This window comes from Paramormyrops kingsleyae, chromosome 8 (genome assembly GCF_048594095.1).
Source record: "Paramormyrops kingsleyae isolate MSU_618 chromosome 8, PKINGS_0.4, whole genome shotgun sequence".
NCBI classification, from domain to species: Eukaryota; Metazoa; Chordata; class Actinopteri; order Osteoglossiformes; family Mormyridae; genus Paramormyrops; species Paramormyrops kingsleyae.
In genome coordinates, this window is record NC_132804.1 from 35363687 (window position 1) to 35381568 (window position 17882).

General features: G+C 44.5%; 1 protein-coding gene across 2 annotated transcripts in view; it reads right to left on the reverse strand.

Moving 5' to 3' along the window:
- The window catches only part of LOC111851007 (NLR family CARD domain-containing protein 3-like), a 63728-nt gene extending 47937 nt beyond the window's left edge, over positions 1-15791 (reverse strand). The window contains exons 1-6 of one of the 2 annotated variants that reach the window (XM_072715732.1): positions 5854-6250; positions 5686-5753; positions 4842-5115; positions 4667-4708; positions 2682-4446; positions 1516-1689 (exon numbers count right to left, since the gene is read on the reverse strand). In XM_072715732.1, coding sequence (XP_072571833.1) covers positions 1516-1689; positions 2682-4446; positions 4667-4708; positions 4842-5115; positions 5686-5700 — 2270 coding nt within the window. In that variant the 5' untranslated portion in view covers positions 5701-5753; positions 5854-6250. Of the gene's footprint in view, positions 1-1515; positions 1690-2681; positions 4447-4666; positions 4709-4841; positions 5116-5685; positions 5754-5853; positions 6251-15714 lie in introns of those variants that run through there. The other variant, XM_072715733.1, reaches the window with a different exon arrangement.
- Positions 15792-17882: the final 2091 nt, after the last annotated feature.

A 17882-nucleotide genomic window follows, 5' to 3' on the forward strand; every position in this document is an offset into this window, starting at 1 on the left:
TACTAACTCCAAATCCTTGCAACCGTTGAGCTCTTATTTTCGGAAGGTTGTCATCAACAGGTTCACTTCCAGCCGTGAATAAGTTTAAATATTTCCAATACAATCACAGAAGAGCGATAATGGATGAGGACTTACGGTCAAAAAGCTATATGTTTCCAAGCTTGCATATGTCCCTTTTTCAACCAAAAAAATCCTCTATCACGTGCCCAGCATAGAATCCACCTACTGACCAATAGAAATTCAGCATCAATAATGCTGCCTAAATTTCCACATTTTCAATTATGACAGATTACCTATTATTAAGCATGCATTAAACAATATTCAGATTCGAAATATTAACAAAAATATTCAAAAAATATTTCCCTATAATTTGGCTCTAACAGTGACGTTCAAATAAGTGCAAGTGATTTTAATAAGGGTGGTGGTGCAGTGGTTAGCACTCTTGCCTCACACCTCTGGGACCTGGGTTCAAGTCTCTGCCTGGGTCACATGTGTGCATGTTCTCCTCCGGGTGCCCTGGTTTCCCCCATAGTCCAAAAACATGCCGAGGCTAATTGGCATTGCTAAATTGCCCTTAGATGTGCATGTGTGAGTGTGCCCTGCGATAGGCTGGCCCCTCTGTCCAGGGTTGTTCCCTGCCTCGTGCCCATTGCTTCCAGGATAGGCTCCAGACCCCCCACGACCCAGTAGGATAAGCAGGTTGGACAATGGATGGATGGATTTTAATAAGTGATTTAAATAAGTAATGCAAAAATGATATGTGACTCCTCCCATAACATATTCACACCAATAAAATTGCTTCCACTGCAGCCATCAGCGATCTTTCTGCCAGGTGGCCCCAGACTGATTACTAACTCTGAAAGGAGGAGATGTGAACATCCCCAGCAGCTAATGCAGGCCAGACAGGCTGTGTTAGTTCTCGTTCTAGCCTAGCTGATGCAAGGCTTGTTTTATGTGCAAATTATGAATTTAAAATTTAATTGAAACAAATTATGGATGCAACAGTACTTTCAGGAATTCTGTTTGAGAGACCTTAACACGTGAACATTTTAAAAACTGTGGTCCACACAAATCTGTACAGTACAGTGAGAGCTGATTACAGGAGGGATTCCTCTCTCATAGGTGACAGACGGCTGATGTGACACAGGAAGGTGCCCATGCAGCAGCTACCCAAAATAAAAGAGTATTTTATTTGGTGTAATTCCACCTGAGCAAATATGATTTAGGTTCCTCTGTTATGAAACTGTGAAAAGTCCAGCCCATGCATTTACTCTAGTATAGAGTATAAGAATATTAAATCAGTATGACAATACTAAAACAAAACATATGTATCATGTCCTCTTTTCTGAAAAATATAAAGAACTGTAAAGTAAAAAGTGTAAATTGATACCTGTTTACTGGGAATTAAATGGTGTGAGTGCAGCGGTTCACTTGTCTGACCTGCCTTGCAGCCACAGAAACACTTTATAATATTAATGAACCAGTTTAGTATTTGTACTGTGAAACTAGACTGACCTCAGTATCTCCAGTTTACAGTGTGAATCCCCCAGTCCAGCAGAGAGCAGCTTCACTCCTGAATCCTGCAGGTCATTGTTACTTAGGTCCAGCTCTCTCAGGGATGAGGAGTTTGATCTGAGAGTCAAAGCCAACATGTCACAGCATGTCTCAGTGAGATTACAGCTGTTCAGCCTGGAAAAAGGAAATATGTTAATACACAGACACATATAACCTACATATTGTTAATAGTACTGACAGCAACATTAAAACAAGCGAGCAGCACAGGCCACTGGTGGACTCAGGGGGGAATGGGCAGCACCGCCCTAGTGCCCCCATGGCTGAAAAAACGTCACTAAATTTCCCTAAGGAATGGTGAAAATGACAATATTGGCTACCCATTGCCATCTAGGGTGCCCCCTTCACGGGGTATGATGCCTTATAGAGCAAGAAGATGCGATGAAGTGTATTAATGAGCCCTTCTAGTGGAGAGAATGTGATACAGTGCCCTATAAGGTGCCCATGCAATGGTCTAAACTTGTGATGGGCAGTCTTATCCAGAAAGGGCTGCTGGGTATGTTGGTTTTCGCTGCAACTCCCTAATCAGATTATTAATTAGAGCACTGATTGGCTGAAGAATCCTCACACCTGGGTTTGAACAGCTGACCTACTGTAACAGACCTGACAGACTGCTGGTTTGAGATTCGGCAGAATAGTCACATGTCTGTGGGCCCATGAGCAAGGCCCTTAAACCTCCAGTTCCAGGGGTGCTGGATGCCAGCCAACCCAATGCTGTGACCCCTAAGCTTGTTCTCCCTGTAAACGTGTCTGTGTTTCTCATGGAGAGTGAGAAGAGAAGCAAACCAATATACCTGTACTTGTGCAAATAAAGGATCATTTCACCTATAAACCCTCCAGATAAAGAGCCCTCTTTGTTTCTATAGCAGGTTAGGATGCTGTCCCAGTTATCGGAAGGCATAGTGGATGTTAGTGGAAATGTCACTTTTGTGTTTTTTACTACATCACTACCTACAGTCATTATGAAATCTGCGTTTAGAATATCAAAAAACAAATCTAGCCAAGTCATTAATCCATGAAGAGGGAGAAATTGTATGTTTGATATATTGCAAACAATTTTAATGATTTCCTGCCAGACAAGACATGTTTTACATCCTCACATCACTTACTGAGCTGTCTTAGATGTCTTGACCACAGGCAGCAGCCTCCAGTGCTCATTATCTGATCTGAAGAATTTCTTCAGATCAAACACATCCAGCTCCTCATCTGACATCAGCATCACAAAGGCCAGAGCTGAATACTGTGCAGGTGAGAGATTTTCTGCTGAAATGCTTCCTGAATTAAGGTATCTTTGTACCTCCTCTACTAGAGTATTGTCACCCAGTTCATTCAGACAGTGGAACAGGTTGATGGTCCTTTCTGGGGATAAATTCTCCTTTATTTTCCCCTTGATATATTGGGCTGTGTTCCAAATGTTATGTGAGCTGAATCTTGTCTGTCCCAGAAGCCTTTCTAACAGAGTCTTACTGGAGTCTGTTGAAAGGCCCAGGAGGAAGCGGAGGTAGAGGTCCAAGTGTCCATTCTTGCTCTCCAATGCCTGATCCACTGCAGTCTTCAATAGGTTAGCTGATGACTTTGATAGAAAGATGTATAAAGCAGCGAGATACTCCTGGATGCTCAGATGCACAAAGCAGTACACCTTATCCTGATATAAGCCATATTCCTCTTTAAAGACTTCTGTGCACACTCCAGAGTAAACTGAAGTTTCTCTGACATCAAGATCACTCTGTTCCAGATCTTTCTCGTAAAATATAAGATTGCCTTTCTCAAGGTTATGAAAAGCCAGTTTACTGAGTTTTAGAAGGAAGCATTTAATATGTTTGGTTTCATTTTTTTTCATCCATCCATCCTTCAGTTTTCTGTACCAGCTTGTCCTATTCTGGGTCGCAGAGGTCTGGAGCCTATACTTGTCATTTTTCAAACTCCCCTGAAAGATCAGGAAGTGTGTGTACATTTCAGTCAGAGTCCTTGGAATTTCTCCACTGTCAGTTTCACTAAAAAGACTTTCAAGGACAGTGACTGAAATCCAGCAGAACACAGGTATGTGGCACATGATGAAGAGGCTCCTTGATGATTTCACATGTCTGATAATCCTTTCAGTCAGGCTCTGGTCACTAAATCTCTTCCTGAAATACTCCTCCTTCTGGGCATCACTGAACCCTCGTATCTCTGTCACCTGGTCGATGCATTCAGGAGGTATCTGATTGGTTGCTGCTGGCCGGGAGGTTATCCAGAGGAGAGAGGATGGAAGCAGATCCCCCTTAATGAGGTTAGTCAACAGCGCATCCAGTGATGTTTTCTCTGTTACATCAAACCAGCTCTCATTGTTCTGAAAATCTAGAGGAAGGCGACACTCATCCAGACCATCAAAGATGAATAAGACTTTGTAACTTAACAGCTCAGTGGATTGAAATGACTTTAGTTCTGGGATAAAGCGGTAAAGCAGTTCAATCAGACTGTATTCACCCTTAACCAAATTCAGGTTCCGGAAAGGAAGAGCAAATATGAAGTGAATGTCCTGGTTTGCTTTTCCTTCTGCCCAGTCTAGAATAAATTTCTGCACAGAGACTGTTTTCCCGATACCTGCCACCCCTTTAGTGAGTACAGTTCTGATAGGTGTCTCACGCCCACGTAAGGGTTTAAATATATCATTGCACTTGACTGCAGTATCTTCTGTTCGCCTTTTCTTGGATGATGTTTCAATCTGTCTCACTTCATGTTCATCATTGACTCCTCCAGCTCCCCCTTCAGTTATGTAGAGTTCTGTGTAAATCTCACTGAGAAGTGTTGGCTGTCCTTCCTTAGCTTTCCCTTCAAATACACACGCAAATTTCTTCTTCAGGTTATATTTTATTCTGTCCATCATGAGCTCCCCTGAAGAAATATGGGAGGAAAATGCACAATTTCTCAACAGGGTCCTGACCAGTATGAGAGAAAGAATATAAAACACACACACACAAACACATAGGACACAGACACGTTTTTCACTATTTGACTGTGATAAATGAAATTTTAAGTTGGACATCACATCATACAGATTTTTTTCTGAAAAACCACATGTTTATATATGTAGATAATAGCATAAAGTTCTTACTTTTGTCCGATATGTCACCCAGCTCACTTCCTGCTTGGTTACCTGAAATAAGAAAGAATTTATACGTTGAACATCAGTGTGTAATCATTTCCGATATAATGTTTTTTTTTTTTTTCAAGACCTAAAAAGGATTACATTTTATATGAAATACAAGAAAGGTTAAAAATATGATTACACTTCTGCAGGTCTTCATTCAGTCTCTGAACAAGATCATTCAGGTTCATCTTCTTCAGAATTTCAAGCGTGACTTTGAGAGCACCGACTTCACCATAGGAACGTATCATCATGTCGGCGATGCCCATTCTGTTCAAATTCTCCAGCTGACCCCTGGGAATGCGCTGATACTTTTCATATGCCAGGTGAATCAGGTTATATTTAATCTTATTCAGCTCATCTTCAGTGAGGTCCTCCAGAGAATGCAACAAGAGGTCAGCGAACGAGGTCTGGGTCTGCAGAATGTCAGAGATGAGTCCATGAGATCTCACAGACCTGTTTATGGTCACTCACACACATGCACTGAACTTTCCATTAACAGAAGTCAGTTTTTCTGCTCACAGTCTTATGTGGCTGCTGAAGACACCTGCTGTGATTTTTTTCATTACTATAGGAGACACACGTGTGTTTATTTCTGCCTTATTATTTAACCTTATTTAACCAGGTTAGTTTCACTGATTTAAAAAATCTCTTTTACAAGAGAGACCTGTCCAATATAAAGAGTTTAAATTTAAGATCAAATAGAGTACATTAAAACAATAGGGTCAAAATCAAAATAGACTTGAAACATCATGTTAAGGCAGCATCAAATATAATTATACATATTTTAGATTAAGTTATTCTGTTCCAGCCCGTCTGTAACATTTGGTGTAGGGCGGTACGGTACGGAAGTAGCCTGGGGAAGAGCACTGTGGAGAGGGAGCAACATTCAACTGAAAATCATTATTCATCTTAAGCTTCCCTGCCTTTCAGTGTCTGGTATTTATGGACAAAATGCATCAAATGCCGAAATGCTATAGCCAAACCTCTTGGTGAGCCATTGCTTAGATATTTATGGCTGTAAGGAAACCAGGTCCTGTGTATCAGTCTGACTCTGTAATGAAAACCAAAAGTAATGTTAGCTTTACATTCAAAAGTGAGTTTAGCAGCTGTAACATCTTACAACCAAAGCAAACTGTTCAGTTTTTACTCACACAGGCAGTTTGCAGTCACAGGCAGAGACGTCTACTGATAATTTGGAGTCATAACTATGGACCATATTTCACCCTGTGTTTAAGTCAAAAAATTGTATAGCCATTACATTGTATGTTCCTTCAATATTCAATGGGTACTTCGGAAATTAAACTATATGCTTTTCTATCAATGTATTCAGTGCTTGAAGTGGGTCAGTACTCACAGGTATGCAGTACCAGCACCTCTTTGTTTTTCTCTTCAGAGTACCGGCACCGCACAATATCTGCTGAGAGTACTGGCACCTGCCACTGAATCACAAGGGGAATACTGGCACCTGATTCTGAATAAAAAGGGGAGTACTGGCACCTGGCACTGAATAACATGGGGAGCACTGGCACCTGGCACTGAATAACATGGGGAGCATTGGCACCTGGCACTGAATAACAAGGGGAGTACTGGCACCTGGCACTGAATAGGAAGGGGAGCACTGGCACCTGGCACTGAATAACAAGGGGAGTATTGGCACCTGCCACTGAATAACAAGGGGAGCACTGGCACCTGGTAATTAATAACAAGGGGAGCACTGGCACCTGATTCTGAATGACAAGGGGAGTAGTGGCACCTGGCACTGAATAACAAGGGGAGTAGTGGCACCTGGCACTGAATATCCAGGGGAGTACCAGCGCTTAGTGCTGAATAAGACGGACATTACCCGCATATAGTACAGAATAACCAGGAGATAATGGTACCTGGTATCGAATAACAAGGAGAGTATCGGCACCTATTTTTCTCCACTTCAAGCACTGACTGCATTTGACTGCACTAATGGTTGGAATAGCTCACAGCCACACTTTCATGGATGTTAACTAGCCTTTAATATACAGACACAGAATTGTGGCTGGGAGAAAAATACAGCGATCAGGTGAGAACCAGCAGAAGACCACACATGCTGTGGTGCACACAATGTAAAACATGAACCTTTACCATAAACAGTCTAATAGATAACTGCAATGTAAAATGTGTACAAACTACAGTGTAAAAAGTACAATTAAATTCTTGTTTGAATGCCTTCTCCAAAAACTATCGACAATTAGCAAGAGTGCAACATTACTGTACAAAAAATACCAAGTAGGGTTCGGTTTGCAAAGTTGCATCTGAACAAAGCACAATACTTCTGAAATAAGACCAATGTGGAGATGTTCAGCACAGCACCACATTTGGAGAAAATGAAACGGCATATCAGCACAAACACTTCGTACCAACTGTCAAGCACGGTGGTAGTGGGGTGATGATTTGGGCTTGTTTTGCAGCCACAGGACCTGGGCACCTTGCAGTCATTGAGTCAAGCATGAACTTCTCTGCATACATAAGTATTGTACACTCACCTAAAGGATTATTAGGAACACCTGTTCAATTTCTCATTAATGCAATTATCTAACCAACCAATAACAATTTTGAGCGTGGCATGGTTGTTGGTGCCAGACGGGCCAGTCTGAGTATTTCACAATCTGCTCAGTTACTGGGATTTTCACACACAACCATTTCTAGGGTTTACAAAGAATGGTGTGCAAAGGGAAAAACATCCAGTATGCGGCAGTCCTGTGAGCGAAAATGCCTTGTTGATGCTAGAGGTCAGAGGAGAATGGGCTGACTGATTCAAGCTGATAGAAGAGCAACTTTGACTGAAATAACCACTCGTTACAACCGAGGTATGCAGCAAAGCATTTGTGAAGCCACAACATGCACAACCTTGAGGCGGATGGGCTACAACAGCAGAAGACCCCACCGGGTACCACTCATCTCCACTACAAATAGGAAAAAGAGGCTACAATTTGCACGAGCTCACCAAAATTGGACAGTTGAAGACTGGAAAAATGTTGCCTGGTCTGATGAGTCTCGATTTCTGTTGAGACATTCAAATGGTAGAGTCAGAATTTGGCGTAAATAGAATGAGAACATGGATCCATCATGCCTTGTTACCACTGTGCAGGCTGGTGGTGGTGGTGTAATGGTGTGGGGGATGTTTTCTTGGCACACTTTAGGCCCCTTAGTGCCAATTGGGCATCGTTTAAATGCCACGGCCTACCTGAGCATTGTTTCTGACCATGTCCATCCCTTTATGACCACCATGTACCCATCCTCTGATGGCTACTTCCAGCAGGATAATGCACCATGTCACAAAGCTCGAATCATTTCAAATTGGTTTCTTGAACATGACAATGAGTTCACTGTACTAAAATGGCCCCCACAGTCACCATATCTCAACCCAATAGAGCATCTTTGGGATGTGGTGGAACGGGAGCTTCGTGCCCTGGATGTGCATCCCACAAATCTCCATCAACTGCAAGATGCTATCCTATCAATATGGGCCAACATTTCTAAAGAATGCTTTCAGCACCTTGTTGAATCAATGCCACGTAGAATTAAGGCAGTTCTGAAGGCGAAAGGGGGTCAAACACCATATTAGTATGGTGTTCCTAATAATCCTTTAGGTGAGTGTAGAGTCAAATATGAGGTCATCCATCTGACATAAAGCTTGGCCAAAATTGGGTCATGCAACAGGACAATAATCCCAAGCACACCAGCAAACCTACAACAGAATGGCTGAAACAGAAAAGAATCAAGGTTTTGCAATGGCCCAGTCAAAGTCCAGACCTCAAGCTGATTGAAATGCTGAAGCAATGTCGTAAAGAAGAGTAAAAAAATGATTACAGAGAGTTATTGCTACTAAAGGTGGTGATACAAGCTATTGAATAATTGTACTTAGTTTTTCACACATGGCTTCTAAATAAATAATAACATGCTGAGCTGTTGTTTGTTTTTATATTGATCTGTGTGGGGAAATTCTCTTCATGCTTCCCCCAGCTTGCTCACTGTAAGTGAGATCAAGCTGGTTATGAAGGGCAGCCACCCATAGCAGCACTCAGGGAGCTGGGAGTTAAGGGCCTTGCTGAAGAACCTGCAGATGTGCCAAGACTGGGCTCAGACCAGTGACCTTCTGATCACAGGCACAGAAGCTTAGCCCACTGGACCACATGCTGCTCTCCACACCTGAAGTCCGATTTAAATAAATTTAGAACTTGGTAAGGTCCAGGTCAATTTTTTTAAGTATTATGTACTTACATGCAAAACTTTCTTTTTCACTTGACTGTATGTCTTCTCATCATGTTACCAAATGACGACATGTAGGGAGAAAACAATAAAGGCCCAAGGACTGATCCCTGTGGTACTCCTTATTTGACCGGTGACTTTGACAACAGAGTACAGTTATTTGCCAGACCATATTGATGTCAATTACTTAAAGAGGATTTAAACCAATTCAACATCCTTCCACACATCCCATCATCAAATTCAAGTCTATGTAATAGATTAAATTGTTCAATTGTCATGCTGACAGGAACAGTTGCCAATGTTATGAATTATATGACTATAGTTAAGGCAGTTTCAGTTCTGAGTCCCTGACAGAATCCTGTCTGGAATCTATCCAGTATTTTGTGTGTCTAAAAGTATGACTGCTGTAACTGAGCAGTAACTATCTTCTTCAGAACTCTGGACAGAAATGGTACATTAGAGACAGGTCTGTAATTGCTGAGCTTCTATGGGTCCAAACTTGGTTCCTTCAGTAGTGGTCTGATTACTGCTACTTTATATTGGTCAGTGTCATTGCCTGGCGAAAGGGATGCATTCATTGTGGCAGTTATAGGTCTTGCCAGAATTTCCAAGGATTCTTTAAGAAGTGGAGTGAGGATTGGGTCCAATGGACAAGTGGTCAGTTTGGTTTCAGTTATTATTGTTTGAACTCCTGTTCATTGATTATTTCAAAAACATCAAGGGTGTCTTCGTCAGAGTTATCTGTGACTCATTTGAACATGAGTCTTTACGTGCTGTAAGTTCCCCAGGGCTGTGCTCGTGTTTTTGCATCAGCTCCGCCTACAGCACAGGTGTCAGACTCCAGTCCTGGAGGGCCGGAACCCTGCACATTTTTGGGTTTCCCCTCGTTTAACACACTTGATTCAACTTCTTGTGCTAATTACCACATAGCTGTTGAGCCGAATAATTTGTGGTGGAACAGGGAAAGAACTAAGCTACACAGGGCTCCGGCCCCCCAGGACTGGAGTTTGACACCCCTGGCCTACAGTATCTTGTCCACGCCCTTCCTCACTTCTGGGTCCCAGAGTTGAAAAGGATGCCGTCCAGCCGTCCCGACAGCTTTGCTCATCGATTCTGTTATTGCCTTTTCTGACTTGTATATTGCCTGTGTATTGACTTTGGATTTTATTCTGTTTTGTTTTTAATTCTTGCCTCACCCTTTTTGTACCTTTGCTGCGTTTGATTCGCTGTTTGGCTTTGCTTTCTTTTGTTTACGTCTTCGCCCACCCCCTCGGAAACTGTCACTTTGGCCTGTGTGCATGTTCTGCGTATGTGATGGTATTGGTGGGTAGGGAGTGACTGCCATCTTGTTATGTGAGTGTGTGATTGATTCTGTTTATTTGGTTAGGGAGTCAGGTGGAATGTTTGTCTTTTGGTTTCCTTTTCTTTTGCACTTAGGTGAGATTAGCTGTAGGTGGCTTGGTAGTTGGGGAATTTTGTTTGTTACTTTGGCCGTGGTCACTCCCGAAGTCTTCTGCACTGGGTTACTTGTTCAGTGTCAGCATTGTGTGTGAATAAAATATAAAAATACAAAGTAATCCCTTTGTCCACTGGTGTTCCCTTGTTCCCCTTATCCTCTTTGTCCCTTTATCCAGTTCCCCTTTCCCTTTAATACTGTTACACTCCAACCATAGACTGGAGGTCGTAACACATGTTTGAAGTCAATTGTTTGTAATTTTATTGTTAAAGTCCATAAAATGTTCCCTACCAATAATACTTGGTAGCAGAGGTTCAGCCGTATCTGTTAGAGAAGCTACAGTCTTAATAAGGTAGTAAAGGGTATTTCTATTGCGATCAATAAGATTAGAGTAATAGGCTGAACGTGCCCTATGAAAGGCTTGCTTGTATTGTTGCAGGCTGTTGGACCATGCAAATTTGAACTCCTCCAACTCTCTAAATGAATCTCCAGTGTGGTCAGATGAATGTATTACATCATAAAAGATGTATGATGCAGCATGTTGAACATGCTACAGCACCAAAACCAACTGACACACCAACTAGCTCATACAACACAACACAACAAACACTAATGTACTCAGGTAGAGACTAATATGCTTGACATATCATTCTCGTTCATGGTGGGTTTTTAAATATTAAGGCTAGTTTAAAAATATAAAATATTAAATGAGCAAATTGATTTGATTTATTCTTCTATCTCAAGTTCAGGTCTTAAAGCATTGAGGCTGCCACCCATTATATCTACTCTCGGGAAAATGCCCTCCTGTAGCCACTAGGGAAGGTCTCTCCTTCTCTCAGCCTTGTTAAATAACTGTCATATGCAGTCTAGCAAGCTTTGTAATCTGTGTCAATGAGCACTGCCTTTACACTGACACCCCTGCTGAGAGGTAGTTAAGTTAAAGTTACATGTCCAGTTGCATACAGCTGTTTAACAGTAAATTGTCACTGTTTTATCATTTTCCCCAAAACTGGAACCATACATTTTATTTACTTTTATATCACAGGTGATGGTGAGGTGGCCAAATGTAACTTAAGGCAGCACAGAAACAGTGTTTTATAAGTTGAAACATTTTTTTATAGTGATAACAACTTCAATGAACTCAAATGAAGTACACTCTGAATACTACACTGAAACAACTGAAAATCAAAACTGTTTTTTACAGTGTAACTCCTGGCTCCGATTCCGCATTCACACACACCTCCACACAGACTCCACTGGCAGCTACTGCTCCACTAAAATCATGCTGCCTGTTATTGTTCTGCTGCACATGTGTGTCACTTCAGGACTGTCACCAGTTCACACTGGAATCTGATTCTGGTCACATTTTAAAAATATGAATGTGAATCAGCCTAACAAAAAAAAAATTAGATCTGAGCAGAAAATCCGAATTGACCATTTGGGATTACTGTGTTGTCACCTGCGCTGAGAAAATTAGCTTTATATTTTTATCTCAAGTTCTTGAAACAACTCATATTTTGAAGGAATTTAGGTAGCTAATTTTTGTAAGTTTGTAACCTGTGGAATTTTTTACAGTTTATAAGTGAAACTTGAGTTTGTATGCTGTGTTAGGGAAATTCAAAATGTCCATCCATCCATCCATTATCTCCCGCTTATCCGAGGTCGGATCACGGGGGCAGCAGTCTCAGCAGGGAAACAAAGACTTCCCTGTCCCCGGCCACTTCATCCAGCTCCTCTGGGGGAACCCCGAGGCGTTCCCAGGCCAGCCGAGAGACATAGTCCCTCTAAAGTGTCCTGGGTCTTCCCCGGGGCCTCCTCCCAGTGGGACATGCCTGGAACACCTCACCAGGGAGGCGTCTAGGAGGCATCCTAATCAGATGCCCGAGCCACCTCATCTGACTCCTCTCAATGCGGAGGAGCAGCGGCTCTACTCTGAGTCCCTCCTGAATGACCGAGCTCCTCACCCTATCTCTAAGGGAGAGCCCAGCCACCCTGCGGAGGAAACTCATTTCGGCCGCTTGCACTCGCGATCTCGTTCTTTCGGTCACTACCCACAGCTCGTGACCATAGGTGAGGGTAGGAACGAAGATCGACTGGTAAATCAAGAGCTTCGCCTTTTGGCTCAGCTCCTTCTTTACCATGACAGACTGATGCAGTGCCCGCATCACTGCTGACGCCGCACCTGTAGATCTCCCGCTCCATCCTTCCCTCACTCGTGAACAAGACCCCGAGATACTTAAACTCCTCCACTTGGGGAAGGACCCCCAATCGTCCGGAAGTCGTTTTCCATGGCCTCACCAAACTCCTCCCAAACCCGAGTTTTTGCCTCAGCGACCGCCGAAGCTGCATCCCGCTTGCCTGCCGGTACCTGTCAGCTGCCTCTGGAGTCCCACAGGCTAAAAAGGCCTGATAGGACTCCTTCTTCAGCTTGACGGCATCCCTCACCACTGGTGTCCACCAGCGGGTTTGCGGATTGCCTCCGCGACAGGCACCGACCACCTTACGGCCACAGCTCTGGTCAGCCGCCTCCACAATGGAGGCACGGAACATGGCCCATTCGGACTCAATGTCCCCCGCCTCCCCCAGGACATGGGAGAAGTTCTGCCGGAGGTAGGAGTTGAAACTCCACCTGACAGGGGATTCCGCCAGACGTTCCCAGCAGACCCGCACTATACGCTTGGGCCTGCCAGGCCTGGCCGGCTTCCTCTCCCACCAGCAGAGCCAACCCACCAACAGGTAGTGATCAGTTGATAGCTCCGCCCCTCTCTTCACCCGAGTGTCCAAGACATGCGGCCGCAAGTCCGATGACACGACTACAAAGTCGATCATTGAACTGCAGCCTAGGGTGTCCTGGTGCCAAGTGCACATATGAACACCCTTATCCCTGAACATGGTGTTCATTATGGACAATCCGTGATGAGCACAGAAATCCAATAACAGAACACCACTCGGGTTCAGATCGGGGGGGCCGTTCCTCCCAATCACGCCACTCCAGGTCTCACTGTCATTGCCCACGTGAGCATTGAAGTCCCCCAGCAGAACAAGAGAGTCCCCAGAATGACTGCTCTCCAACACCCCTTCCAGGGACTGGCGCATAAGCACAAACAACAGTCAGAACCCATCCCCCTACCCAAAGGCGAAGGGAGGCTAACCTCTCATCCACTGCGGTAAACCCCAATGAACAGGCGCCCAGCCAGGGGGCAATAAGTACGCCCACCCCCGCTCGGCGCCTCCCCCCACAGGTAACTCCAGAGTAGAAGAGGGTCTAAGCCCCTTCGAGGAGACTGGTTCCAGAGCCTAAGCTGTGCGTCGAGGTGAGCCCGACTATGTCTAGCTGAAGCTTCACAACCTCGCGCACCAGCTGAGGCTCCTTCCCCATCAGAGATGTGACATTCCATGTCCCAAGAGCTAGCTTCTGCAGCCGAGGATCGGACCGCCAAGGTCCCCGCCTTTGGCCACTGCCCAGCTCACAACGCACCCGACCCCTATGGCCCCTCCTATGGGTGGTGAGCGCATTGGAGGGGGGACCCACGTGCCTTGTTCTGGCTGTGCACGACCAGGCCCCATGGGTATAGGCCTGGCCACCAGGCGCTTGCCATCGAGCCCCACCCCCAGGCCTGCCTCCAGGGGGGGGGGGCCCGGTGACCCGTGTCCGGGCAAGGGAAAACGTGTTTCCATATTGTTTTTCTTCATAAGGGGTCTTTTGAGCCGCACTTCGTCTGGTTCCTTACCCAGGACCTGTTTGCCTTGGGTGACCCTACCAGTGGCATAAAGCCCCGGGCAACTTAGCTCCTGGGATCACTGGAACACGCAAACCCCTCCACCACAACAAGGTGTCAGCTCCAGGAGGGGATTCAAAATGTATCACGCAAAATTAAATTTTACATTTTATTTTAGAGGTCAATTACTCTAGTTTCCATTCTCTACTCTGTGCTGAGGCTGGTCAGACAGGTCCTGCAAGTTGTACAGGAGCAGGAAGTATGTGTAACACGTAGATCACGAAGAAAACAAGTCATGTGTTTATTAATATTATCACATTGGTCTATTCAGTAACTAATCGGGATGTAACAATACACTCAACTCACAATTTGATACGATTCACGATTCTGAGTTCACATACAATTTTCTCATGATTTTTTAACAGAATGAGCTGCAGTCAAATTTATTCAAAATATCCCTTTATTTATCTTTCTAAACTGTGCAAAATGTGTCCTCTTCTTAATAGTGCGACTGAAATTGAATAAAATACTGGGGGTTTTTTTAAATCCCAAGTCAAAATAAAAAAACTTCAAATACTGTAAACGGTAACACTTTACATTAACTGCACCTTCATAATGCTTTTATATTGCATTCATCAAATGTTCAGTACACCTTCATAATGTATTCATTAAGTATTCAGAAATCATTCATAAACATCATGCATGTACAGTATACCATTACATCCTGACATCCCTTAACAGCTGTAATATACATTAATAACAAATATTATATAATAATATCAAACATTATAATTGTATAATCATGTAATGTTTGTTATTAATGTATATTAAAGCTGTTAAGGAATATTAGGATGTTAAAATGTACTTGCATGCTGCTTATGAATATTCTATTAATGCATTATGAAGATGCACTGAATGTTCTATAAATGCATAATGAAGTGCACTTAATATAAAGCGTCACCAAATAAACTAAGGCTTGCATATGCAGCTTTTTAGCGTGGTTTGCATTTTTAATAATCTTCGCTCTGGCGGTGGTGAATTGAGCTCACTGTGGTACCTGTGGACATGCTGAAGCATGTTCGTTGTGGTATTTGTGTTTGCAGTTTTTGTCTTGTCTGTGCTTTTCTTGCCATCTTCGTTTGTGATTACCGGAAAGCTAAAATGCTGCCACGCCGCCGATTTAAGATTGGGGGTCGTGTCCTCAATTTCAAATTCACGCGACGTCGGCGGGAATATGCAGTGACATCTGACGTCGAACTGACGTTGTGAAATCAAATGTAATATTACAGCAGTTTTTCTGTTAGGTAATCAAAGTACCGTGAAGTACTCCTAAAGTAACGATTCATTTTCCACATCAGCCGGTTTAAATCGTCATACATTTACATAGATTTTTAACCGATTCATCCTTACATGCCTAGTAACTATAATATAACAAAGTACTGGGTAAGTAAGAATTCTTGCACAAAACTCTTAATTCTTAAGAGTTTTTTAACATTATTTTTACTTGGGTATTTTGCATGTCCCACTGGAATTAAAAATCATAAACTGCTACAAAAGGAACTAAAATTATTTTGCTAAAATATTGTCCGTCTTACCTTGAGAACTGAAAAAGAAGGCAGACAAAACCTGGTGATACTGGTTTTGGAGGGAGAAGTCGTTAGTTTTAAAGATGTTGCAACTCAATTTTTTGTAGTTATGGGGCGGGACAGAGCACATGAAAGTGTGAAAGGAGGGTGAAACAGTTCAGTGGACGGACGCACAGATCCTGGTGCCTCTGGTCTTCCATCCACAGTAAATGACCTACAGAGACAGTAGATCCGATCTGGTGCACCTTTAATGTCCTGGACACATCTGATGCCAAACTGGGAGGTGATGTTCTCAGTCAAGACACTTTCCACAGCACCAGAGTAAAAAGTCCTTAGGGTCAATGAAGAGACCCTAAAATTCCTCAGGTGTTAAAGATGCTGCCTTGGCTTTTTACACAGGACTTTTGTATGTAAAGTCCTTGCCCAGATATGTGAAGCTGCTCACCCTCTCCACTGCAGTCCCATTGATGTTGACAGGAATGCAGGACCGCTGCTGGTGGGTATTTAAAAGCATGTGAGGACGGACTGAGCCATAGGCTCATTGAAGACAGAGGTGAAGACTCTGGTCAGCTGGTCAGCACAGCAGGCACCCAGAGATGCCGTCCGGTCCAGGCGCTTTCCTGATGTTGACCCGCTGCAGCGTCCTGTGCACATCACACTCTGTGATGGTGATGATGTCACCACACACCACGCGCTTGCAGCTGCAGTGAATTTACTTTTAAAGTCCATGGTTGTGTGCAGTCTGTTCCACATTTGGCCCATGTCACCCTGGTAGAAGTGTGACTCTGCGCGCTCCCGGTACCAGCGTTTCATGTACTTTACAGAACTCCGAACTCTATATGAAGCAGCTTTGTAAGCGCTCATATCGCCAGTGCTGAGTTCTGCTTTATACACGTTCACTTCCTCATGGATAGTTCTATCCACCCATGGTTTTTGGTTAGCAAAGGTCTTTATTGTTGCTGTGGGGATTATATCATTAGCCAGCAAAAAGAGATGAAAGGGATGACTGGACTAGGCTGTGAAACAACAAGAGGACTAGGACAAGCAGGTGGAATGGGCGGAGCTGGTGCTGGGCAACATGACATTTACAAAAAGCCAATGGGACTGGGAACCAGGAACCACATAAGATCAAACATCAGTGAGACCCAGTGACCAGGGAAGATGGCAACAGAGCATTGAACCAAATGGCAATCAGGTCAGACAGAGGGAGTATAAGACACCAAACACAGGTAAACAGAATGAGGAACACCATTGGGAACAGGACTTGGGGACAAGGGCAGTATGGATCACTGACAGGTCACCAGGGAGGACGGGCCAAGGGAATGCCACTGAGGGAAAGACACGGGGACCAGGACTGAGGAAGGGGAGGGCCTGAGATCTGGAGGGAAGGTGGGACAGAAACTCTGGAATGTATGAAGCCATGTAGCATGAGCCCCCCTCACTCTGCACTCCTCACCTGTAGTGGCTGAGCCCCCCTCACTCTGCACTCCTCACCCGCCATGGCAGAGCCCCCCTCACCCGCCGCGGCAGAGGCTCCCTCACTCTGCACCCGCTGTGGCAGAGGCCCTCTTCACTCTGCACTTCTCACCCGCCGTGGCAGAGCCCCCCTCACTCTGCACTCCTCACCCGCCGTGGCAGAGGCCCTCTTCACTCTGCACTTCTCACCCGCCGTGGCAGAGGCCCCCTCACTCTGCACTCCTCAGCTGCAGTGGCAGGCCACCCAGAGCAGTCGGGAGGCCAGGAGATCGCAGGGTTGAGGCTGAACCACTGAGCTGCCATCTAGCAGGACTACAGCAGAATCAGACTCATGCAGGCCACATCGCTTCAGCATTTCAAAATAAACCACCTTTTTCCTCCCCTCCACACCTGTCTGAGCAGGCTGTGTGGAGATGGCAGGAAGCTGCCAGTTCTCCTACTCCACAACCCCAGCCTGCCCGTGTGCTCCCTGCATCAGTCCTGCATGCCCCCTTACCTGCCCCACAACACCTCGACTGCCCATAGTCCCCCACCGACATTGTTATGACTGATGTTTCTTGTGTTGTGTAATTTATCTTTTATCCATCCATCCATTGTCCAACCTGCTCATCCTACTGGGTCACGGGGGGTCTGGAGCCTATCCCGGAAGCAACGGGCACGAGGCAGGGAACAACCCTGGATGGGGGGCCAGCCCATCGCAG